This window comes from Eptatretus burgeri, chromosome 7 (assembly GCF_056783735.1).
Source record: "Eptatretus burgeri isolate ZD-2024b chromosome 7, Ebu_testis_v1, whole genome shotgun sequence".
In the NCBI taxonomy this organism is placed as follows: Eukaryota; Metazoa; Chordata; class Myxini; order Myxiniformes; family Myxinidae; genus Eptatretus; species Eptatretus burgeri.
In genome coordinates, this window is record NC_140967.1 from 36,299,370 (window position 1) to 36,327,070 (window position 27,701).

At 42.3% G+C, this 27,701-nt stretch overlaps 1 protein-coding gene across 1 annotated transcript in view; it reads right to left on the reverse strand.

The window, feature by feature from the left end:
* LOC147023047 (uncharacterized) overlaps positions 1-27,701 on the reverse strand; it is a 119,235-nt gene that overhangs the window by 74,423 nt on the left and 17,111 nt on the right. The window contains exon 2 of the mRNA XM_085890320.1: positions 11,977-12,066. Within this exon, the coding sequence (XP_085746446.1) occupies positions 11,977-12,066 (90 nt within the window). The remainder of the gene's footprint in view (positions 1-11,976; positions 12,067-27,701) is intronic.

The following is a 27,701-nucleotide window of genomic DNA, read 5'->3' on the forward strand; positions in this document are numbered from 1 at the left end:
TGTGTACGTGTATTTTTCATGGGGTTCGAGTATAAACCCCCCTGTGCTGTGCTTCCCCGTGCCTCTGTCACTCTGTCATTGTGCCCCACCACTCCTGCGCGTGTCATAATCTCCGAGGATCAACATCTCCGCCGCCTCCTAATAAGGAATAACCGCTTGGCAATCCATGCTGGTGGTGTTGACCACCCGTCACCACAATTTGGGGTTGGGGTTTAACCTGGACCACCAGCACCACAACAATATTTAAGAGATTCATCGGCAACGTAATTTTTTTTTAGTTTTAATGAAACTTTAATAGTTTCATCATATCCCTGGCCTCACTCTTCAACGCTACCTGCACTCACTGCACCCTCACAGCTGTCTACACTCGCTGCACCTTCACTGCTGCCTGCACTCACTACACCCTCACCGCTGCCTGCACTTTCTACACCCTCACCGCTGCCTGCACTCGCTACACCCTCACCACCCCTGCACTCGCTACACCCTCACTGTTGCCTGCACTCGTGACACCCTCACTGCTGCCGGCACTCTTCAAACTCACCGCGACCTGCACTCTCCACACCCTCTCCACTGCTTGACCACACTGCACCCTCACCGCTGCTAACACAAGCTACACCCTCACTGCTGTCAATAGCAATAGAGCCTGTCAATAGCTGGCCTTCCTGTCAACCACACAGTGATCATGTAAGAATGAATACAAATAATGTACCAAATAATGTCTGGTGGCATCTTGTACAATTCATGCCACAATATAGAAATACCCACTATTAAGTCCAGCTCTCATCTAGAAATACTCACTATTAAGTCAATTTCCGATTTGTTTTCACCCTCACCAGAGGAGAGGGTGTTGCATTTGGGTCAGTCTGTCTGTCTGTCTGTCTGTTTGTTTGTTACTTGCGAAAATTGAAGACTTTTGAAGTTATATTGACTCGTCTTGTGCATTATTGTCTGTTTGTTTGTTTGTTTGTTTGTTTGTTTGTATGTCAATCACCTACAGGTCACAATTTTAAACCGATCTTGACAAAACTTAACCACCTTGTGGAGTTCATCATAACTAAGAAACCTCTTGGTTTTTTTTGAGGTCAAAAAGGGTCATAGGCCAAAGGTCAACAACTTTGTCAAATTTCTGAAATCCTCAATTTTCACCCGATTGACAAGAAATTTGAACAGGACTTGCATATCAGGTCACTGAATTCGGCCACCAATTATTTTTGAGGTCAACGTAGGCCAAAAAGTTGACAAAGGCCAAATTTCGAAAATGATCAATTTTCATCCAATTGACTTGAAATTTGAAGAAGTTTTAAATATTTGGTCATTGAATTCAACCACCAATTATTAGCTCACCTGGACTTTAGTCCAGGTGAGCTAAATGCGATTGAGCAGTGTCCATTGGTGAGTGAGTGAGTGAGTCAGTCAGTCAGTCCGTAAACACTTCAGTCATTATCGCTTGAAACAAACACACGATTTTGATGAAACTTGGCCACAACCTTGGTTACCCGTGATGTACCAAAGTATATCAACCGCATCAAAATCTGTGCTCATTAAAGGGATCGATGGGGGTGGGGGAGTTTATCCCCCAAAATAGGTATTTGCTCTCTTCGCCAAAACAACACACACAATTTCGATGAAAGTTGACCACAACCTTCATCACCCGTGGTGTACCAAAGTTTGATCACGGCAATAATAAAAAAAAAATCAGGGTCTAAGTGGATCTGCAGGGGGTTTGCGTGACTTTTGCTCCTGACCCACGTGAGCTTCAGGACGTGTGATCCTATTCTTTTCAGGTCAAATTAGTTTTATGGGTTTCGCAAGTATTGTGCTATGCATATAACATCTTTGTTGTTTGTTAGTTGCCACATCGAAGATTTTTCAAGTATATTGGTCAGTCGATTCTATTATTGTCTTTTTGTTTGTCTGTTGGTTTGTCAATCGCCTACAGGTCACAATTCTAAGCCTAGTGTTGGCTTAGTGGTTCGGGTGGCTTGCCTGGGATGTTGGGGTCCTGAGTTCAAGCCCTGTTGGCTGCTGAATTAATACTAAGTGGGGTTGACTCAGCCTGTCATCGTTCCGAGGTTTGCAAAATGAGTACCAGTGTACTGGCATTGGGGCATAGCATCAGCGGCATAGTCACGCGCCAACAAAATGATAGCTCCTCGGCAGTCAATCTGCCATATACAGGGTGTCCCAAAAGTCACTGAGGGATTTAGAAATTAAAAAACGTTTCTGTTTTTTAAATAATTTATGATTATTTTTATACCAAAAGAAAACTTACAAAATGGAGTTAAATTTGCTTTATTTATGAAAAATGATGCAGCTTAGATGTCCTCCATTTTCGGCTTCGCAGAGACGGGCTTTTTCGACAGCATTTTCCATAACAGCGGACAATAACTCTGGCTGCAGCCCTCGAATTTCTGCACAGATGTTATCCTTCAGCTGCTGAATTGTATGGGGCTGATTGATGTATACACGATCCTTTAGGTAACCCCAAATAAAATAATCGGGAGGCGTCAAATCAGGAGAACGTGATGGCCAAGAAATTTCTGAATTTCGCAAAATTATTTGGTGTTCATGCTCTTTGGGTGAGAATAATTGATCGTTGAAATTTAAAATAAAATTCCACGATTTGGGTTCTTTGTTCAGTTGTGAATTTTTCATTGGGTAATTTGCAAATGTTAATCTAAATTCTGAAAAGAAAAGAAAAACAAATTATTTAAAAACAGAAATGTTATTTCATTTCTAAATCCCTTGGTGACTTTTGGGACACCCTGTAAAAGAAGAAGAAGACGGTCATAATTCTATACTGATAATCATGAAACTTTACCAAGTTGTAGAGTCGTCTCAACCGAGAAGTCTGTTGATTTTGAGGTCAAAGGTCAAAGGTCATCTTGAGGTCAAATTTCTAAAATCGTCATTTTTCATGTGATTGACTTGAAAGTTGAACAGGATTTGCATATTTTGTGACTGAATTGGGAAACCCTCTACTTGAGGTCAAAAGTTCAAAGGTCAACTCAAGGGCAAACATCTAAAATCATCAATTTTCAACTGAAAAATCATCAATTTACATCCTATTCACTTGAAAGTTAAACAGCAATTGCATAGTCCATCACTGAATAGGAAAAATAACTATTTTTGAGGTCAAACTGTCAGTCATCTCATGATCAAACTTCTATAATTATAGAAATTGATGATTATAATCATCAATTTCAATCTGAAAAATAATCAATTTTCATCCGATTGACCAAAGCTTTGATAAAGATTGTCAATTATAATCTTAATGAAATGGGTAATTTCATGTATCCTTCGCAACCTTTGCAGGGGAGCTGGGGTGGATTTTGCAAGTATCGTGCTCTTTCTCTTGTTTGTTGGGTCGCCGAAATAGGTGACCCTTTATGTTGGGTCGCCAAAATAGGTGACCCTTATTGTCAGTAATTCTATCTGTTTGTTTGGATGTTTGTTCGTTTGTCATCAGCATAATTGGTAGTAAACGTGGGCGGATTTTGACCAAACTCGGGTGGAAGGTACATCTTATGACCTCGTGCTTTGGAAATTGTGATGGTTGCTAGGGACGCTTTGGCTCCCGAGCAACAACCGAAAAACCTTCAAAATCGGTACCGTTCACGCGAAATCAATTCCGAAAGCCATTATCCCACGTAGGGTTATGAAATTTGGCACGAATGATCTACAGGTGATGCTCTATCAAATATATTCCGGTTTTTGTGATATATGGAATACTTTACTCGCAGCGCCCCCTACAATTAGGGTATGCGTGAAAATTGGCAAAAATTGAAGGCCTCCTAGCGACCAGGTGAGTGCATCGATACAAATGAAACTTTGCAGGTTCATGGTACTCAATGAGTACTGCAACTTTGCCTCAGGACATATTGACCGATTTCGCTTAGGTCAGGGGTCAAAGGTCAATTAGAGCAAAAATCGATAATATGCGAGAGCTGGAGGTGCCTTCGCGCCAAATGCTACTCCTCGGGTTATGGTCGGATGGTCATGAAAATTCACACTAATCGTCTGGAATACATTGTGCACAAACTATCGAGCCGGATTTTCGATTTCGATCTTTGTTCACCCACAGCACCTCTCGAACTTTGGGGATTTCCGATTTCAAACCGCATTTTCGGTACTTTTCATTCAAATGGATACCGAGTAGTTATCAGTAGATGGAACTGGATGAGATTTGATATGCATAATCTTAAGGTGATTCCCTATCCGCTATATGACATCCATTTTGCTCTATATCTTATAGTTTCCATGCTCGGTGACCCATCGCCGCCTACCGGCTTGTTTGTTTGTCCGCACATAAATTGAGTACGGTTTTCCTCTGCAACCGCTTGTCGGATTGACACATAATTTACACCATAGGAGCGACTACTCTTGAATAATATGTTCATGATAATTATGAGGTCATAGGTCACGTTATGTGGCAGCCATGTTGGTAAAAAGGAAAAACTTTGGACCCCTGTATTAACAAAACCCCACCATGGAAAAATTTAAAACTTGGCACATGGCAAGTACTCCACATGGGAAATAACTATGATTTTTGGATGATGTCAGAGGTGCCTTCGTTATGACATCATAGTTGCATATGTAGATTGCTACATCCGATCAGTACGACAATTTTTGAGGGTAATCTTGGGATAAATTGGTCAACAGAAAAAAAAAAAATTGATGACATCATCAGTCATGTGATTTAGCAGGCATTAAAAAAAATTCTCTAAACAGCTGAACAGATCAATGCGAACATTCACAGCTATGACCTCCTATCCTTGAGGAATGAAATGTTCCCACCTATGATGTCATAGGTCACATGGTTTAGCAGCCATGTTGAATTTACTCTGAAACTTTTTTAAAATGTCCTTCTCAAGAACGGTTGGACAGATTAAGAGGAAACTTCACACACATGCCCCCCAAGCATTAGGGATACTAGGGTGTTCATGATTAATCGAAAGGTCAAAAGTTTGGCAGCCACTTTGGATTGAACGAAAATCTTTTAGAAATTATTTATCTTGAACCGTTTCATCGATTGACGTACATCTTCACAATTATGATCGAGTATTGATGTGGAATATATGTTTTAAATTTCAACCTGATCAGATGCATGATCTGGCAGCCAGGATGATTTAATTTTGTGAATCTGTTTGTTTTTTACTTTTTTTTTTAATTAGGCTCACATAGCTTCACCTGGATGGGTTTGAGGGTAGAGGGGCAGCAGCTGAAACCCAAATCCTATCCAGGTTCCTCCTGATGACTCCATCTTTGCTTTTTACTTATTCGGGTTCCTTCTGACGACTCCAATACAGTACTGTACCTCCAGTATTTGGTTTTCCATTTGATTTGAATTGAATTTATTTTAATCCCATTTTGGATTCAATTGACTAATAATAAACGCCACGCGTCAGGGTCAGGCATCTGATGAAAGCAAAGCTGCATCAAAGCTGGACATCTTGGTACCCGGTCATCACTGCCAGCAGTTATAAAGCGGCATTTCTAGTTATATCTATTTATAATTATGTAACACACCAATACACAAGCACCATACAAAACAAGTCCTGGTGAGAGTCTGCAATCTCTGATTGCTCTTTTTCTTGTTCCTTTTTATTTTGGGGAAGGTGGTGTATAAATGAAGTCAAATTATTGCTCCAACAACTACATTGTAATTGATGTATCTTGACTAGGCTGTAACTGATACCTTCTCGGAAAGTTTGTCCTGTAATTTTGACAATAAAGACCATTTAGTGGCCTCTTGTGTAGGACAAGGACTTTCTTCAGAATCAGACCTACCCAGAGATATATGAAATATATTGGTTGAAATGAGTAATTGGGCAAAAATAAAAAAACAACCTTTAAGGACATTATGGCTTCATTTCAAGTTATTATGAACGTTTATGTTTGGTGTTGGCTTAATGGTTTGGGTGGTGGCTTTGGGATGCTAGGATTCTAAGTTCAAATCCCACTTTGCTGGTGAATTAATACCCGGTGGGATTGACTCTGCCTGTCATCCTTCCGAGGTCAGCAAAATGAGTGCCAGCTTGCTGGTATCCTGTGTTGGAGTGGTGACCCGTCCAGAATTGTGCCCAATAGCCAAGGAGACTGCTTAAGTAACACCAACGCTCTGCACGGAGTATGGTCCCAATGGATGGATGGATTAATGTTCGGTTGTTGTGGAAATTACAAAGCACCTACTTAAATCCAATTGTCACCTTTGCAGAGCTTGGCCACTCAAAGGTAGTGTCATTGATGAAAGGCAATAGTTTGCCAATGTGCGTGTATGAATGAATTAAATACTTCACTGGCGACCAGCTGTGGCTGGTGGCACTATATTTGCAGAGTGGCCATGGCCAGATTTCAGGAAACACATAATGATTATTAATTTGGGCGGAAGGGGTTGGGGAAGGGGAGGATTATATTTGCCTGCTTTACTGACATGTCAAAATATCCAGAAATCAGAATGAAATTGGTATTCTGCATAAAGTAGCACACAAATACATTGCACTGATTCTTTTGAAATATGCAAATTTGTAAATGCTCAAATGGCATGTTGATGTATTACATTTTGCCTGTGGAAAAATAAATTGCTTTTTACAGTCAGGAGAAAGAATTTGGCACAGGATGCAATCTTATTAGTGTGTAAATTCCTTGTGCTGTTATCCAGTACCTTTCATGAGCTGAAATTGTCCTCAACACAGTATTACACATCACAGCATGGGATATAATTTGGCTTTAAAGATAGGCCTTGAAATGACCTCCAGGAAAAGTGTGATATAACTCGGTGACCATCCAATTGCTTGTTGCCTCTTTATACTCACTTGTCAAGGCAAGAGACAAATGAATATTCCTGCAAACATGAAGGTGATTTCAATGTCCTTCAATAAATTGGCTATATGGCGGTCACTATCATTTCCTGAGAAAATAGAATTGTCCTGCAGTGTACTGTGTTCAGCCTTATTGTTGTGCATGAAAAACACAGAATGTGGTTCCTGTTGATTGCCAACTTGCATATGAGAATGAATGAAACACCTTTTTTGAATATACCCTTGTTGGACCTGCTTAAGCAAAATCTAATGGTGTTAGAATGTTCTATTGGTCTCCTTGACTTGGGGCAATTAAATTATTCCAGCGAGACCACTGCCTTTCTTTCTTTTTTCCCAGCTCTCCACCCAATTATTTTTTCATGGGATCTTGCCATTGAAGATCCTTCTCTAACCAAGAGGCTATGTGTAATAGCCTCCTGCGGTGACTAAACAGTAACAAGGATTTAAAAGAAAGTAACAATAACAATTATTTGACTGTTCTCGAACACAGCTAGTAGATATAAAAGCTCAAAATGCTTGCACACTTGCTGCACAAAGTAACACATCTACATCGTCACCTTTCCCAAGTGAGCAATGTACAGTCATAACTTTTCCTGTTGGTGAATGTGAAATGTGAGTTGGACATAAAAATTACAAAGACGACACATCGTTCCTACCTTGGAAGTAGGATGTATGTCGTCGGGAAAACCCATATCCAAAACTGAAGGCACAACCAACTTGTATAGCTGCTCAGATTTGATGTTTCGAACACTGAGTGGTCTTCATCTGGGATGAAGACCTGGACTACTCAATGAGTCCAGGATTTTCTTCAGTGCTTGAAACACAGACTTAAGTCTTGTCTGATGGGCAGATATAATAGTTGGTGGTACCTCCAAGTTCGAGTATAAATTCAAAACATGTTTCCTTATTTAACGACTTTTGCATTCTGTTGGCGAAATAAAGAAATTATAAAAAATTTGAATTTATATTAATTTTAATCCTATTCTGGATTCAGTTCACTAATAATAAACGTTATGTTGTTGGATGTCATAATGAAGCCACCTTTGACATCATCAAAAAAAAAAAATCACACTTGTACATCCTACTTACAAGCTGAACGAAATCCTACTTCTGTTGGCTAAATAAAGAAATTATAAAACAACGTTTGCCCTTCAAATTTTAAACAGTAACAAAATCTGCTTTTTAAAAAAGAGAATTCAAGAAAGAGACTGATCATATTATGTTAAAACTCGTAGGGCACTCTTCGACGTCACGTCCTCGCCAGATATGCTTCTGCCCACATTATTGCATCATTATACACACCTGTTCCAAGTTTTATTTAAATCCCTAAACCCAGATTCAAAATAGTAAATAATTCTGGCTGCCAGACCATGCATCTGATCAGGTTGAAATTTAAAACATATATTCCCCATCACCACTAGATCATAATTATGAAGTTTCACATTGATTGATGAAGCGGTTCAAGAGAAAGAATTTTTTAAAGATTTTTGCTCATTACAATATGGCTGCCAGACCATGTGACATTAATTATTTGTGAACAACATGGTATCCCCAAGATTTGGGGAACATGTGGGTGAAGTTTCCCCTCGATCTGTCGAGCCGTTCTGGAGAAGATGATTTTTGAAGGTTTTAGGGTAAATCCAATATGGCTGCTAAACCATGTGAGCTATGATAGTGTTACGGTTGTGGAAATTCGCATTACACCATAAAGGGCCCTCAGGTGAGATATCTCCTTAGGTACATGTGTAGTTAGCCGAAACCCGTTGTATAGAGGGAATTTATGTGATCCATCCGGGCTGCGACGCTTTGAGTTAGCCATTTTTCTGTTCTTTATCTTTTATTTCAAACAAACAGCATCTCAACAACCATGCCATCCCCACCACAGCGCCAACCACACTACAACAACGCCACCTCCACCACCTACGCTACCACATCATCGCTTCTACAACCATTTGCAAATACCACCACCTTCGCCTTTACCTTCACAACTTCATCCCACATTATCGCTTCTACGGCCATTCCCAAACACCACCAGTCAACACCAAACTTCGTGTTCCCGGAGCCGTTCGGCCATGGAGGCCGAATGTGTCGATCCGCGGATCAGGAATGCTTCACGCCCACTTCTCCTCCGTCCAATGAGCAAACGCGAGGCGGCTTGGCCCCGCCTCCAGGTGCGTGTAGGCGAATTCCGTCTAGGTCGTCTATGCAAATTTTAGGATCAGGGGAGGTTCACGCCCATTTTTGCCCGACCAATGGCTGACCGGGGAGGGGCGGTGTGGCCCCGCCTCCAATCGCGTCCTGATCCGGGAATTTGCATATCGGCGCCTCCTGAGAGCTAGAAAGGTGCGAGCGGAAGGCGACTCGCGAGGAGAGTGTGGAACTAGGAAAGTGTGTCGTCGAGGAGTTGCTTTTGGAGACAAGGAGCGTCGCGTTGGTGGAGTTGAGGGGAGTGCGCGCGGTGGAGCTGCAGGCGGTGGGTCGGAACAAGGGAGCTCGGGTCCGAGGCCAGGAGGATGGCAGTCGGCGACGAGGCTGCGGTGTGGGGGATTGCTCGTCTCGTCGCGGGACCCAATTTAGCCAGCCACTCCCCTCCCTCAGGGCATCAACAATTTCCCCTTCCCCCCCATCCGCGCTGAGATAGTGCAAGGGGGGGGGCCGTTCCTCCCCCACCCCAAATGTGGTGCCAACGAAACCCGCCAAGGGGCACGGAGTCGGGGTACAGCGGCGCGGACATTTGCGGCTTGCCCGCCAATGCATCACGAGGACGCGGGTAAGACCTCCCCGGTCTCGGGGACCTAGCCGCTCCTCCAGGCCCCACGCACATTTGGCCTATGGACCTGTCTGTCTCCTTGTCTGTGAGGGTGGCTTCTTTTTTTTTGCTTTTGTGTAAATATGTGTTGGCGCCGTCTGTGAAGTAAAACTGTGTAAGTGTTGCCATGTGTACGCGTTAGTCGGTTGTATTACATCTGCTTTTTGTGCATAATTGTATGGCTGTAAATACGTGCCTTCCGTGCTTGTCTGTGTGTGCGTGTGAATAAAATGCTTGCTTGTTGAACTGTGCCCGTTTCACTTCGTTTTTTCTCCATTTGAATCTCCATCTTGCATCACGTAAGGGGTTCGTAGTGGGTGCAACATCCCGGTAATTAATCTGAACCGTCCAGGTCGACGATAACACCGCTCGGTTATCCCGATAGTACGGAACGGGCCGCCCAAGCGGCTCGTGTCCGGAGTCGACCTGTGGCGAGGTACGATCGCCCGGTTTACCATCCGCGTGGGTACTTAGGTAGGTCGAGTTTGGCGAACAACCCTATCCTACGCGGGTGGCCGATTGGCACGATTGTGGTGAGGCCGAAAGCCCCACCCGTGACTAGCTCCCGGCGTTGGTCCGAGAGGGTCACGACAGAATTGTCCGTCCGGTGGGCGACGTGCCGCGATTCGAGTTACGTGGCCGTTCGCACGCCGGCGGGCGCGAATTCGCAACAATATCATCAGTGGAGAACGTTTTGTTCCTCGTGGATATGTGATCATACCTCTGAAGTTTCCCCTCGATCTGTTCAGCCATTTCAGAGAAGAAGACTTTTGTGAAGGTTTTTATGTTTTAAAAAAATCTGGTTGCTGAACCACATGACTGATGACGTCATCATTTTTTCCCCCATACGATTTAACCAACCCAAGACAACCCTGAAAAACTTTCATACTGATTTGATAAAGCATTCCATGTATGAAATTATGATGTCATAATGAAGCCACCTTTGACATCATAAAAAAAAACAATCACACTTGTTTCCCATGAGGAATACTCACATGTGCCAAGTTTAATTTTTTTCCATGGAGGGGTTTCAGAGATACAGAGGTCCAAAGTTTATCCTTTTTTCCAACATGGTTGCCACACCACGTGACCTATGACATCATAATTATCATAAAAACATTCTACATGAGTAGTTGCACCTGTGGTGAAAATTTCGTGTCAATTGGATAAGCGGTTGTAGAGAAAACAGAAAATTAGCACGGACAGACTACGTATGTGTACGTACGTATGGACGGACAACCCGAAACACATAATGCTTCTGGTGACTTCGTCAGTGCAAGCATAAAAAAAAACATGCTGCATTACATTAAAATGCAAACTGACAATACATTTAATCCAATTTAGTAGACTTCATTCTATCAAATGTAAGATTTTTGTACAATATGTATTTCATCAAAGAACGGCAGGTTCACCAGGCCCTGAAATCCATAGGGTGATATATGATCGTGAGGGACTAAAGGATGATATGCAAACATGAAGCTTTCAAGTAACGCTTCAGCATTCAAACTGCAAGTTCATTCATACATTGTCTTTGGTGAACCTACTTTCCCTGCCCTTCCTGTTTACCCATCTGGAATTCAGAGGTATTGTACAGAGGTGGGGGAGGGTAGGGAGTTAGTGGCTATGGAGTTTCCCCCTTTGCTTCTGGTTATGGGTGGATTGCTGCAAATAATGATTTTTCTAATTACGTATTACATTGAAGCATCACGATAAAGATTAGTAGAGCACTGTCAAGGTGATTATGGGCTAGGACAATGTGGTCAATCCTAAATGCTTAGTCCAGATAGAAAATTTGCAATTTGCCCCGGGTATACTCGGCCAAAGGTCTGATCGTTGTTGCTCCCGAATACCCATCAGCAAGTGCAAGCAGATAGGATATAGCCAGATAAATGTTCCTTACTATCGACGGCAACCTGCATGAACTGCCCCCAAATGGCAACTTTCATCGAATATAATTCTACCAAGGAATAGGATTCCACAGTTTGGAGAAAGCTACTGCTTAATAATAACTCCTATATACAGTACTGCTATTTACCATGAACTCACACTATCTAACCATTTAAACACTGTATCACTTCATCTGTTCACAGTCAATCTATAATCCTTAAAGCCCTTCAAGCTAAAAACTTAACACAAAAGCAAAGGTTACTCTGAGAGTAACATATCACTTGCTATGCCACAATAAGCTTTATTTATATTTGCACCAAGGTAAAACAAATAATCATTCAATTAATTGAACAATTCCCCATTGGCATGGCTGTTAATGTGGCTGTCATCACAAACCCTCTCCGAGCATGGTGGGAAGCCACACTGCAGAAGATGTCAAATGCTATGAGTCATTGGTACCTCCTGGATTAATTGACACGGTTAACCTAAGAAAATCCCATTCGCTCGTCTTTCCAGCCACCGAGTCCCACACATCCAAGCCCGTGAAGCCTGATGGGGATGACAGGAAGTGAGAGGATGGGGGAAAACTGTACCTGCACAGTATCTGTGTTGTGCATATGTTCTAGGAATTAAATGATCGAATTACCGAACACGTGACCACAGACAATGCATCTAATAAACACCGAAATACATTACTCTGGTTTGCAGAGCCAAATTCTTAATCAATCGAATAAAGGGTAAGAAAATATTACATATTATGCTTATTACATCTGGAAATTGCTTTACTTTTAGATAGCATAGCCCAGCAGCATTAATTTTGACTGGCTCTATGGACCTGAATCCTATCACAAAATGTATGCATCACATGGTGTGCATCTTTAAGCATCTAGCCATCTATTGGGACCATACTCTGTGCAGAACATTGGTGCTGCCTAAGCAGTCTCCTTGGCTATTGGGCACAATGCTGGACGGGTCACCTCTCCAACACAGGACACCAGCATGCTGGTACTTATTTTGCTAACCTCAGAAGGATGACAAGCAGTGGCAACCCCACCTGGTATTGGTAATTCAACAGCTGAATGGGATTTGAACTCAGGATCCTAGGATCCCAAGCCCACTACCCCAACCATTAAGCCAACATCAATCATATATCATTAATCGTGATGTACCTAAAAGAGACATATCTACAGGGCATTACTATAAACCACTTCCTAAAAGGGGAATGTCACAAGCTTTTACGAGCAGCAGTTATAGAAAGTATTGTTTTCCACATTTATTGCTTCATCAACAGGAGAAAATAAATTGTCATATGAAACTTGTTGTGAAAAGAAACCTCTAAATCTGAAATGCACCATTGATTCAAGAGTGGTAAACAACAAGACAAAATGGAGTAGAAATTGAAAGGTGAAGTTAGAAAGAAAATCATCGTTTATAATTGCTTATTATTCTGGATTCAATTCCAAAACCGAACCTACTGATTGCATCACTGCAGCATTGATACAATGGACCTCATGCACGTTAGCAAAGGAATTTGATAATTTGGCCAGGTTTCCAGTGATACCTGTCCCAATCTTTGTCAAAAGAGACCATGGGATCATTCACATCCTCCAGCCTATGCAAGCTCATCCTTAAAAGTTTATAAACTGCTGAACTCCCCAAACGTGTTTGCAGAGACAACCGGGCTGATAAACAGGAAAGATATAGGATACATTTCAATGCTTTGCTATTGAATTACTGCTAACATTCTTATGATAGATCCATTAACATGTATGAACACAAAGCTTTGGAACAGTGTATTACATGGTTATGATTACTTGATGTAAAACAACTCACAAAGTGTTTTGTGACAAACACAGCTGTCATTAATAAGTAGAACAAGGTAATGCCATTCAACATTATCTGGAGACTGGAAGTCGTCATCGCCGAGAGCTGAAGGATAAATGGGCAATGTGGATCATTTTTGACATGTAGATATTAGAAGTTGTCAAGAGTAGCCATGGGATATTGACACAACTGTCAATACAAAGGAATTGAAAACTGCAAAGACTTTGGACAATTTCACATGCTATATTTATTCAAATTATACCAAGCTTTTACAATTACAGTATTAAAAAGGGACAAGTTGCTATGATTGTAAGCGAACTCGCACATTTCCACATTTTTGTCAAGCTGCAAGTGCAATGGTTAGTTTGGTGTTTCTGTTTCAGCACTTAGCTCATTCGGCTAGGATGCCAACTTCAAATCCAACAGACCATGTTGATTTGCCTGTTCCACTGATGTCCTTGTAATTCAGGCAATATTACAATGATGTTTTCTTATTTCTTTGTGTTGCTTCCAAAGAGATGTTTTTATGGTTAACATTCATAAAAGAAGATGGCTATTCACACATGACATGGAAACACCTGGATGCACGAATTTAATTATGCAATTATAAATGAACAGGCAAACAAATATATGTATAATGTAGGAAAATTACACCAGACCAGGAATCAAACCCATGTATTCTGGTGAACCATACCAGTGTTCTGCCATCTGAACTATTTGGGTGACCCACAAGCTAAGTACACAATTCTCTCACATATAGAGATGCCACTCTCTTTCCACCGCTGCTTCTGGGACACTGCCAACCACTGGAGCAGTAACGGCCTGTCCATGAGATGGTCTCCCCCCATGGGGAGACAATTCCTTGAAAGCTATTATTCACCACAGGGGTGTCGTGATACAATTATAAATGAAGAGGGAAACAAACTTAATATGTATATGTGGGGAAAAAATTTTTGTGGTTCGATTCCTGGTCTGGCACATAATTTTCCCATATATACATATGTTTCTTTGCCTGTTCATTTATAATTGTATTACTACGCCCTCTGTGGTTAATAACAGTGGTCATGGAATTGTCCCCCCCCACCGCCCCTCACGAGGGAAAGACCCTCTTGTGGACAGGCCGTCGTTGCTCCTATGGTTGGCAATGAGTGTCCCGGAAGCAGTGGGGGAAAGAGAATGGCATCTCTATATGTGGGAGAAGTGTGTGCTCAGCCAGTGGGTTGTCCAGATCGCTCAGATGACAGAGCCCTGGTATGGTTTAGTAGAAGACCTGGGTCCAATTTCTTGTGTGGGTGTGTAATTTGCCCACAGATACATAAATTTGTTTATAGCATAGGAGATGCTGCCTGCACAGCAACCCCATTCTGCAATAGCAAGTACCTTAACCACGTATTGAGGAATCTCGAAGAAAACACAGACCTCTTAACACCCTCAGTTGAGGTAGGAATTTTGAATTTGTTCAATGTGCCAATGATTGCTGCTACTTGTCATCAAAAGACACCATGGTATCTAAATTAGAAGTTATTAAAAATAGTGATCTGATATTATATAAGTATATTTTACCAGATGTACTGAGATTGTGTTATCATCTTTTTCTAAATTTGGTGACCTGGAAAATGAAGTTCAAACCTAAAAGCAAAAATTCTTTATAAAAAAGGAGATATTTTACATGTCTAACTGTTAGTGGCGGATTTTACTGTTTAACATCCTATTAACCTTTTTAATGATAAAAACTGGAGGCACGATTTATTTTGCCATTGTACTGATCCAAAGACCGACTCATGAAATCTTTCATGATACAAATACATGTGCTGACATCACCAAAGAAGTACAGCAGTCTCCGCGATGTGCTGTTTCATGCTGGTATTTTTCCAGACTGGAAGTTTTCTTTATTCCTCGGAATTTAACTCGAATAGAGATCGATCAAATCAAGAACTGGACAGCCGAGCCGATAGCACCACCAGAGCATCATCCAATCCCTAATTAAACTCATGTGCTTAGGAAAGGTATTCTGTCATCATACCTATTGATACCGATTGAACACTGACATAGGAAAAAGTACAGTTGAAAGAGTCAACCAAGATGACAAGCAGGTATCTCTCTCTCATTCATTGCAGACAGCTTTAAGACATGCAGCTGTTTCTTGGCCCAGTTGCTTGTCTCTAAAGAGATACTGTGACAGTTTTGGGCATGATAGACTGAAAGGCATTGCACTGGGCACACAAAGGAGCCTTGGTTGTGATGCCAACCTCTAAACCGTCCACAGTGACATACTGCAGTCAGCAGGAGGGGCAGGGCACAGCATGGCTTGCTCTTTGATTCACAGGCCTTTTGTTGAAAAAGCCTTCTTTCTTAGCAATGTATGAACAACTCTTGTCTGTGAGCTCTGACATGCAGTTCATTAGCTAAGAGCAGGACAAAAGCCGCTTATGGTACAACATTGTAACCTTTTTCTTTCTCTTTTTGTTACTTTTTGAAACCTTTCATCGTTAATAATGGGATAGAAATGGTCCTGATGAGTTGGAATTAACATCTTTGGTTCCACAATGTTGATTACATCTCTGGCAAGTGTGCGTAAATGGTCAAGTTGTAAGAGAATTTATTTTTGCAGTTCATTTTGTGGATTTAAATGACATTGTGTCTGATGAAATGACAGAAAATGCTCCATTTCTTTGAAGACTTTTCAATCTGCTTTGACAAACAATTTCTCAGCATTGAGAATATTCAGTGAAATCCATATTTTGCCACATGCGGTGAAAACCAATAAATGAGCTGCCATGTGATTGGCAGCAGTTTGGAAACTCGTTTCTAGTGATGGGGTGAAGTGGCAGGTTTCATGGAAGTCTCTGATTGGTCAGGATAACACTTGGACATCCTGTTGAACTCGACAGCATTCCCTACTGTTTATGAAACAAAGTAAAGAATAATAACTCTCAAAAGTTTGATATTTTCGAAGCAGGCTTCTGCCCTCCTGTAAGCTCTACACATGTGTCATCCTTCCCTCCCATAATAACTTCAGCGTCTTCCCAACCATAACTCCCTTCCATTCCTATTCTTTAACTTCAGCTTTATATCCTCTTGTCCTCCCTTCTCTTCCTGTTTTCATTTTTCATTTTCCCATTTTAATCTCCTCCTCCCCCACCCCAATTTTTTTTTTTTTTCTGCAACACTGACAATGTAATAATGGATTCCCCCTTATTTTAAATAAAGACGACTTAAAGGGAATAAAGTTTGTAAAAATATTGCAAATCATTGTAAATAAGTTTATTTAAACCTTGATGTAAAATGTTTGCAAGTTTTATCCTCAAATGCTATGAGAAAGTGGTTAAAATAGCGGTTTCCAGCTGAATTTCTGTAATGAGATGTCTTGTCACAGATTGAAGAAGGAAAATTGAAAACACTGGAAGATGTTGAAACTAGGGTTGAGACTGGCTCAGTTTCCAAGAATAACCCAAGTGTTGAAAGCGAATCCAAGGTCAGTTTTTTGTGAAAGTGAGAAATGGTCTGATGATAAACAATTTGATAATAACAAAAGAAAATCTCGATATTCCTTAGTATAATGATGAAAAACGTTTTAGAAATGAAAATGATTAAAATAGAAGCTGTTGCGACATGTTTTATAATGACCTGAGCTGTTAAGAGCTGTTTTATGTTTGTCTTATGTTGGGCTCCGTGGTGAGTTTGTGCCTGTTATCTTTATGTATGATTTATTTAACTGTATCTTGTTTGAAATTATCCTTTTGTAATTGTTTTTTTTTAATTATAATAATAGTAATTATTATTACGATTAAATTGCTTGTTTATTCAATGGGTATGGCATCTATGCTCTGTCATTTTGGTAGGAAGCGCTGCAATGGTGGTGAAAGCCGTTAGTTCGGGTTACAACGAGGCCTCATCTGGTGGCTTCAAATTTGGTCAATCAGACCGTTTGACCCACCCTGAAGCCTAATGGCTGGCAAATCTCGTACTCGCTACAAATTAGTATCCAGAGTGTGGGATTTCAACCCCCTGAGCTACCGGGGTGGGGGGGGGGGTTTGAAGCTTAATTTTTTTAAATAAAGAAATAATATTTAAAATCTGACCATAATTGTTTGATATTGAGCCTCCTGGCACGGTGCTTGCGAAATAACTTGGAATACTGAGAAGTATACGGGTGCATATTACAGTCCCAAATTGTTCTTTTCATATTGTAGTATTTTGAATTATAGGTGTAAAGATGGCAGACAAGAATGCAACCTCACTGGGGGATGCGATGGAAGAGGAGACCGAGTCATCAATGCCTCATGCGAGAGCAGTGGCCTCCCAAGATAAAAGGGGTTTGTTCCTGGAGTTGATGGGAAGGATCGACACCAGACTGGCTGATTTAAAGGCTGAAATAGAAATGAGCTGAAAACAGCTCTCTGTCCAAATTGACCTGGCCTAGGATGTACTAAATTGGGACATAAATAATGTGGAGATAGGCTATGTCATGCTAAGGGGTGAGTTGAAACAAAGAATGGAGGCTGGCCTGGACCTGTTAGCAGTGAGTCAGGAGGCACTTAAGGATGACCTGCCATCAAAACTGAAACAGGCCAGGCCGAGCTTCAAGTTGGCTTGGCCCATGTGGAAGCGAGCCAGGACACAATAAGGGCAGGGTTGGGAGATATAATTGCCATGACCCAGCTCTAAATAGTGGCATGACGGGATGAATACTAGAGCAGGCATGAGGAGGTGAACTGCCATCTCAATTATTGAAGGAGGACATGGCCGGTTTGTGGACTGAGGTTCAGAGGGACGTGGCCTTCCTTAAGGAAAGAATGGAAGCGGGCCAGTGAACCTATCAGAAACAAGTTAAGAGTGTCTTGCAGGTCCAAGATGGATGCCTGGATGCTGCCGAGGGGTCAGGCAACATCTTTATGGGGAGATGTCCCCATGCAGATGAGAAATCTGCTTTGACTGGTGAGTTGATTATCACACACACACACCCATGAGACAACGGGTGAGTTGACAGTGGATCAGAAGGAATGACAACAAGTTCAATGGGAGGGTCAAGAGAGACAGTTTATTCCCTAAGTAGGGTCAAGTTTATTCCCTAAGAAATCTATTTTTTCATCTCTCCAAATCTCTTCTTCCCCACTCTTTCTCCCACCATTCTTCCCTCATCCATTTCATTCCTCCTCTTGAAATCATCTATCCCTTTACATATTCTTACTTCTGCATTTTCCCCTCTTCACACTTTTTTCTTTTGTACTTGTCCATCTTTTAACTCGTAATAATTATCTGTGCTACGAGGAAGCCGACAAATCTATGTTCAGATCAACTTGACTAGTTTAATTGTACAATTTTTTTAAAAAAACTTTAAATCAAATGAACATTAAGTTTCCATCTTACGTTAAAACATCAGGTTACAAGGCGATGAAAAGCTGCAACTTTTACCTTAAAACCCACCAAATGTAGAAGGTCTCGAAACTGAGAAATCATCATTGTTAAATTGCGCAGACATCATGATAGAAAAAAGTCTTCCTGTCATCATTCATGGTCCTTGAACTGCATGTGTTTCACTTTCAAGTCTATACTGTTGCCTATATAGGAATTAAGCATGGTTATGGAGTCATGGACCAACCACATCTAACAGTTCCAAGGTAAATGGTCCAAATGACCAACCCAAAGTTTACACTGTACTGTAGTCCCATATACCGAAATACATGTTAGTTTTGAAACATGTTATCCGTGATCTTCAACTAAATATACACTAACTTGCTACAACTTTTTGAAATTGTTGAAAAAGATATCAGTAATACAATATTCATCAATATTTATTTCGCTGGTGAAATAATACTTGGGTCTTATTTAGTCTTTGCTTCGACGTGTAAAGTTGACCTTACCTCTCACAAGAGACAGTTGTCGTTGGCTTTCCAGCCATCCCGACGAACCTTTACTTCCCAGATTTTCCTCCTTTCTGGATTGCGGGGGAAGCGATGCATCTGTTTCCCATGGTTCTTTCAATTTGAGCAACCCTATGCTGCACAGCAGGGCATGTTTATAAACGTTGTAACTCTAAATATTTCATCAAAGTGACGTTTTATGGGAAGCATTCGATGCAAGATGATATGTTTGTAGCGTTGTAGCAAAGTGAGTATCATCTGCGAGGTACGCAGGTTGGTCGACAACATGGCGCCCTGTAGTCACATGAGGGCTTTTGACCAATCATAAAGCAGATGCGCTGAAACCGGGTTGACCGTACTCTTTCTAATATACGGCTCTGGGTGGAGCCACATCCTCAGCCAATGATGCTACCCTGTCGCCATGTGCTGCATATGAACAAAGAAGAATACACAGCTGATCAAACCATTGAAACGCAAGGACTCGCTTGGTCGACTCAATGCAAGCATCGCTGTTGTCAAGCTTTATACGACCAAAAACACTTACACCGAATGATTCCAAGACGGAAATCATCATTTTTTTCCCCCTCAAAGTTCCTTGCAGCACCTCATCCCCTGACTGTGGTAGTTGGCCATGTCGACATGACTCCCATTGTCCATGCAATAAATCTTGGTGTTGTGATGGATCGTCATCTAACCATGAAAGAACACATCAAGAATGTTTGTCGTTACGCCAACGCAGCAAATGGATGTCTTGGGCAGATTCGGAACCGTCTTCTGAAGCAAGCTCCACTCATTTTGGTACCCTCGTTAGTTACGAGCCAACTGCATGCCTGCAACAATCTTATTTATGGTCTTGCACAGGAAAGGGAGAGGAGAGGATGGAAGGAGGGGAGAGGAATCTAGGAAAGGGAAAAGAGTGAGGAAGGGGGAAAAAGCGAGGAGGGATGGGGGGGGGGGAGAGCGACACTTCACCAAATGTTGCTCTGTACTGCAGGAGGGGAGGGTGTGAGGAGGGTTGAGAGAGAAAGAGAGACAGTGAAAGTGCGTGGGGGGGGGGAGGAGGAGGAAAAAAAATATCGAAAGTTGAGGGGTGGAGGTAGGGTTAGCAAAGAGAATGCTATGTTATGTTTGATGACCGAATACCACAAAAAAAACTCATTTCAGAACATCTGTACACACAACAACACAACTTTGCAAGGGAACTCATAATATAATTAAGGTAATGAGTCAGTGCAAAACGTTCCTTACAAAGGAGACGGGAGGTTTGTAGAAATAAAAATAGTTAGGTCAAGTCTTCTCATCTCATGGTCTCCTCTGTAAAACCTGGCAGAGCATGCAGTGGTGGGGTAATGGCATATCCCCTCCTCCCTGCTCCAACAGAGGGAGGGTTAACTCTTCCCCAGAAGCTGTCTGTCAGCATGTGGAAGACCTCATAATTGCCCCATGATGGGAGTTGATCGAAGGCCTCGGAATGGAGTGGGGTTAAAAACTCGACTCCATGAGGCAGAACCATCGAGAACATGTGGAAAGTGACTGATAATGGGCTAAGAGCATAGAGGTGGTTGTCTTGCTCCAATGTGTACTTTTCTGTGGTGCAGTTCGACCAACCGGCCCAACATTCCTCAGCCACTGCCCCCACTTGAGCCTCTGATTCCTTTTCCACCAGCGACCTTTGCAATGGCCATGTCTCATTTTCCGTGGTGGTGATCCCGCCCGATGCTGCCATATCCTTTACCATCCTGGTTGTGTGAGAGAATGTGTTTAGGGCCAGAGAGAGAGAGTGATGTATTGTGGTTCCATAATGTAATAACCAAATTGTTGCAGCTGCAACTGCTGGTGACGTGATCATAAGTTGTTGTTTCATGTGTGTTGCTATGCGTTATGTTTTTATATAATACAGTACATGCATAGTGTTAATATCACCCCTTTCTTGGCTTTGTGCAATCCATACCTGTGCCAATTTCCTGTGAAGCAGTTCACCACCATCCTTGATTGCAACTCCAACAATTTCATCTTTTACAGGGGCCTTCCTTCTTTTGGACCTTATTAATGTGACATCGAATGACATTGCTATCTAAAAAAGTTATCTCGCCATAAAGAGCCAACGAATTGATTTGTTTCACATTTTATATCACAGCACAACATTTGTGCAGCACTTAGCAGCTCTCGCTGTCGTGGCCTGAAATGCTCATTAAAAATGGCTCAATGCATCTTAAAAATGCCTGGAAACTTGGAAAAGCTTTTAGTCTGGGTTTCTTAATGAGTTATGTTCCAAGGAAATTCAATGCAGGAGGAGGAGGAGGCCATTAGGCCTATCAAGCCAACATGGTGGTTGCCAGCCTATGGTTGTTTGTCTGTGCTCTACCCTTTTTCAATGCTGAACGTCAAGCAAAGAAGGAGCACATAAAAGTCTTTGATCTGACTCTGCCGGGGTGCCAACCTCCCAAACACGGAGCGGATTCTCGAACCATTACGCTTCTAGGCCTAAAGCATCAGTCTGGTTGCCTGGACCAATCTTGATTGCTTAATATTTGCATCTTATTGTTCTAGTCAGTATGACCAACATCATCTGCCATATCCCAAGAGCTTAGGGTCGGTGGCTCACAAAAGCAATTGGCCCAATTTTTTTTACAAACTGACTGGCCAGACCTTTTTGTGTGTACGTACACTGAAAGATATGGGTAAATAATTGAGACCCCATGCATGATAACCCTTATACAAGTTCATGGAGGACTTTTTTTGCATATGCATGATGTATTTATTGCACAAGTGCTAGCTTCGGAATGGGTGTAATCTGTTCAGTTGTTAAATTTGCAGCATTTATATTTGTACATTGATATCCTCTGCGGTTACAATGAAAACTTTCTACTGCGAAAAATTTCCTCTTGTATAGTATTGTGTAGTTCATCAAGTTGCTTCAGTCCTGCAAACTTCACTACATAAAATGAAAATTAACCTTTCGAAGTACTCTGGAGGTTACTAGAAATCTCCAGCCATTTTGTAATCCAAACTATGTTCTCCGAACCTCTGTATTAGTAGATTTGGGAGGCAGGGTCATGATGTCATGATTGGGCAGTCTTTTAAAGCTTCTTATATGATATCATTATGTGACACCATCATCACTTTACTATTATCGCAGTATTACCAACCTCACTGTTTTATTCAACTTTGAGCCAACAGTAAAGATGCACCATTGTCCAATGAGTGGAGATTCTTGGCAAGATGTTGAAGAAATTTTACCTGACCTCGACCAACTCAAGGCGAGGTAATATCTACCAGATAGATTGATGAAGAATGTCGAAAGAAAACAGTTGGACAGTGAGACTGTGAGCGAGCAAGAGAGGATGTCAAGCCAGTTTCACAGGCTGACACGGGATCAAAAAGGAACACGGAGACAAAGCCGTCACACAGGTGCCGATGAGTGTCAGAAAGGAATGGGTTGGAGGGGAATGGGTCAATAAGAGAAGCAGCATGAAGAGACGATGGGCAGCCATGCTGAAGGACCGTAGGGATGAACACAAGACAACATATAGAGTTATATCCACAGACAGGAGAATAGTTTGTCCACCTCTCACTCTATTTTGTCCATCGATCCTGCCGTTGGTGTATTTCCCGGTTCTCTCTTTCTACTGTTCCTTTAATTCTGTTATGTCCTGATCCGTTCTATGTTCTAGCCCTTCCATGAGCCTCCACTTTGGATAAAAAAGAGGGATGAAAGAATGGAGGTGAGTGTTCAACTTAGAATTGGAGAGGGTAACCAGGTGTGATTCTAAAAGAATGAATGTGACTTAGATGGGCTTGGGGAGGACAAAGGGACAAAATGACAGGAATAGAGCAAGATCAGAATTCTGGCATTAGAAAACTGAGACAATGCCAACCTTTCTGCGGTGGGCAAGAAACATATCTAGGGACTTGGCCTCCTGCTGAGATATGCCAATGACACGGAGAGCATTGGAATCAATTGAGTACAGAGTAGATGGTAAACAGAGTTACCAACCCAGAGTGGGGGCATTTCAGATGAAGAACTAGAACGTTGTAATGAGTTAGGAGAGGCTCATCATGGACTTGGATCTCAGGAGAATACCGAGGCTGTCACATGTTACATGTGTGTCTGTTGGGTGGTGTACAGGTGAAGTTTGAAGTTGGTTTGCTGGTGCACTCAGGACATGATACTGGAATGTACTGGTTATATTGTGTAATATTTGTGAAGGTGAGCTATGCATTCTAAAACTTGTCTTGCATGAAAGTGGAACAGATTATAAATGTCAGGGTTAGCCTTTGACATCAGATAGGTACGGGTTTGCCAAGGTGCAATAATTTTCCGGTTACTTCCAGGTCCACGTGTGCAAATCAGGTTGCAGTGAAGGCTGCAACCAATCTGTCTCGGTCAGTGCTTCAGGAAGTAGTGCAGGATTAAGATGTTTGGAGAAATCGAATCAATGATGTCACCAGAAGTCTCACACAACTTGATGTAACGAGATAACTCGATTTCAAATTTGCTTTAGTTTATTTGTATAATCTTCTGTTACTTCTTGTTTTTGTCTTTTTGCTGTATTATTTTCACTTTTCTCTCATTTCCAGTCCCCTTGACTTTTTACCCCTGAACCCTGTCGCTCCCTGCCAAAATCATTCTCACCCCATGTGCTCCCTGAACCCTGACTCCACTCTGACCCACCCACCTCTGACTCAGTCCCACCCTATATCAACCCTCGCCCCGATCCCTTCTCTCTCGGTTGTCTCAAGGAAGGGTCAACGCCTGAAATATCAGCTTCTCTTTACTTCCCATTGTGGTTAGCATGTCTCAATCAATGTTCTGTTGATTTCAACCATTGTTCTTCCAAGGGTTTGCAAAGAAGTAGACTGTGGGCTTTGGGATATGACTGTATGCTGTATAATTACACAATGCATGAGGGGGACCTTTATAAAATGCTTGATTTGCAGAATACGTAAGTGATGTCAGATTGGATTGACCAATAAGAGAGATACTTCTCAAATGCGGAGTTGCACATAGGTAAGTAACACCACAAGCCAGTAAGACATCCTTAGACATAAAGAATCACAACTTGTAGCACATATACTATTGTGATGATTCCATGAGAGTCTCTTTTCGCAGGTCTCCTTTCATTTGCCTCATTAAAATCTGAGACACACAACATCCTCTGACAAAGGCCGATGCATGACACTAACTACTGAGCCTTCTGCTCTTTTGTCTTGAGCAACTACAGTTATTTTGTGCAATCAATTGTTAAATTTGACAAGTTTAATTAATTGTTTTGCAATGTATGAAATATGTGGAAGGAAATCAGAATTGTATTTGCTGAACAGCATGAATTGAAAATTCAGCCATGAGCAGGTATTAGGAGGGATTTTTCTGTGCTGCACAGCTGGTGTGCAGTTTAAACTGTGAGCAACTTACACAACCGAGGTGCAGAGGAAATAAGATATTTATAAACCTGACAACACTTGTCTGTCAAGCTGCTGTTTGTTTATTTTTGGTTGCTTAAACCATCACATGTTTTTTGTTGAGTTTTGAAGTCATTTCTTTCTATAAATATGTGGAAACATGAGTTATCTATAAAACTTTTTTCAAGACATGACACCCCACCCCACCCCCCATTCCTAAAAAATAGCCCCATGGGGGACACGGTTATTTCCCCAATGGGCGGGGTGGAAATAAGGGATTTTTTTATTTTTTTTATTTTTTGTATACCTTGGTCGAGGCTCGTATGAGAGCTAACACACAACTCACAGCAAGGAGGCATGAGACAAGAGGGGTGGGAGTGGAAGGGACAAAACATTGGGGAACAGACACAGGTGAACTGTGGAAGGGAGAGGGATGGGGATGGGACGGGGAACATGGCGAGGAGAAGATGGACATTACAGGGACTTTCAGGAAGGAAAGCAGGAGAATTGAAGGAAGTGGGCTTGGGTGGATTATCGGGGGTAGAAAAGATCGAGGATTTGGATGGGGGAAGATAAGAGGTGGTGGTGAACAGCTGTTTTGAAAGCCTGGAGGGAAGAATGGGAAAGAATAGAGTGAGGAAGTTTATTCCAAAGGCGGGAAAAAAGAGGAATGAAAGAGTGAAGATGAGCAGTGATTCGTGATTTTGGTAGTTTTACCAGAAGGGGGTTGTTGGCGGACCTTGAGCGCCCTGTGGAAATGTGGTTGGGACAAATCGCAGAGAGAGCAGGGGGGGCAAGGCTGGAGAGGAGTCGGTAGAAGACAGAAAGACCACCGACCAACCTGCGGTGATTGAATGAGAGGCCCAAAGACTCAGCTTCATTGCGGGAGATGCCAATGATCTTAAAAGTCCTGGTTTCGACAGCGTGAAGTCGAGAAAGGTGGGAGGCAGGAGCACCAGCCCAGAGGGGAGAGCAGTACTCCATCAGGCTACGGACAAAAGCTTTGTAAGTAGTCAGGAGCTCAAGAGGGCCGAGGAAGGACTTAGCACGACGGAGGATTCCCAGTCGGCGACTGGCTTTTGAGGCAAGGTTGGAAATGTGACTTTCCCAGGAAAGGTCATGGCAGATAGTGAGACCCAGAAGCTTGAAAGAAAAGACTTCTTCCAGAGGATTGTTGAGAAAGTGGATGGGGGGGTTTTGTAAACGGTCCTTTCGAAGAGACATAGTGAGAGTGTGAGATTTGTGTGGATTGAAAGACATGTTCCACGTGTTGGACCAGTTTGTGATTTTATCCAGATCTGCAGTGAGCGAAGAAGCTGCTGCTTGCCGGTCTGAGGGATGACAGATGGTACGGCAGAGGGTGGAGTCATCGGCAAAGAGAAATAGAGGATTTTCCAGAGAGTCCGAGAGATCATTGATGAAAACCAGAAAAAGAACAGGGCCCAGAACGCTACCTTGAGGAACTCCAGCCTGCACAGGAAGAGGGGATGAAAGAACTCCATTTAGGGCCACACGTTGACTGCGACAGGAGAGGAAGTCTGCGAGCCATGAGTGGAGATGGCCTTGAATACCATGGGAAGAGAGTTTGGTGAGTAGTGCAGGGTGCCAGACTGTGTCAAAAGCACGTGATATGTCCAGGGATACGGCTCGGATTTCCTGTCTGGCATTGAGGACCTCCATCCATTGATGGGAGAGCAGTAGCAGCATATCCAGGGTAGAGTGACCTGGTCTGAAACCAAATTGATGATTGGAAATCAAGCCATTGGAGAAGAGGAAGGATTTCATGTCTGAAGCAATGATGGATTCCATAACCTTGCTGATGATTGGGAGAAGGCTGATTGGTCTGTAGTTACAGGGATCTGTTTTTGCACCTTTTTTATGCAGGGCAGTGATGTTAGCAGATTTCCAAGCAGATGGCAGATGACCTTGGGAAAATGAGAGGGTGAATAGAACAGAGAGAGGGTGAGCAAGAGCAGAAGAGCAGGCTTTGAGGACACGTGGGCTGATGCCGTCTGGACCGGTTGCAGAATCTGACTCGAGGTTTGAAAGCAAGCTCTCCACCTTGTCAGGAGAAAAGGATACAGAGTCCATGGACAGTTGGGTGCGACTGGGTAAAGTGGGTAGAGATAGTGATGGGTTTGGGACACAAGATTTAGCTGCAAACACCGAGTTTAGACATTCAGCTTTATCACGTGTGGAATCAGCAGTGCGGCCATTTGAGGTAAGGGAGGGGATGGAGGGGGAACATACACCAGAAACAGATTTGATTAAACGCCACCAGGATTTTGAGGAGGGAGAGAGGTTTGAGAGGGATAAGGGGGAAGGGTCCATGGCCCCCCTTCCTGAAGTGGTACGGTCATGGGGAGCACAACTTAAAGTGAGGGCCTGGTCATGATGCCACATGGCCAGTTTGGTCTGAATCCTGTTGTTAGTCTCTGAGAAGAAGATTTTTGAATAAATTACCAATATTTGGGGTAAAGTTGAGTGAAATACCCCCTTTCATCCCCTTTAAAGGGTGCGCATCCAGATGGGGAGCACAACCCCATGAGACCTTGCTGTCCTGATGCATCACACCAAATTTGGTTCATGTCGGTCAGGGAGTTTCTGAGATGTTTTCATCAAATATTAACAGACAGACGTACGGACGGACACCGGGACCCACTCTATGAGATTATTTCAAAGAAATAACCGAAAAACAGATTTTATAAAACATAAAAATAACAAAACCGACAGAAAATGTATTTCACTTTCTTTTAAACCAGAACAATGATGCACAGCAAGTTACATCCGCACAAAACATTCGCGTCCTGCAAGAAGCCAATGTATTTGACTTTGTTTCACCTGTCAATAGTCAAGCAACTGAACATCATTTCCACGAAATTTAAGGACATAGGAGACAATGGACAATCACCATGACCACAGTGTATAAAAGTCATACCAGAGGCCAGAGCATTTATATTGTTGCAGTTCTGCGAAGTCGGCGCGCCCTGCGAGACAATGGCATACATCATATAGCTATCTCGAGACAGTTATTTAATTAGTATTCGTTTTAGATAGCCCTTCCCTTATGTCTAGTGGGTTTATGGGACAGAA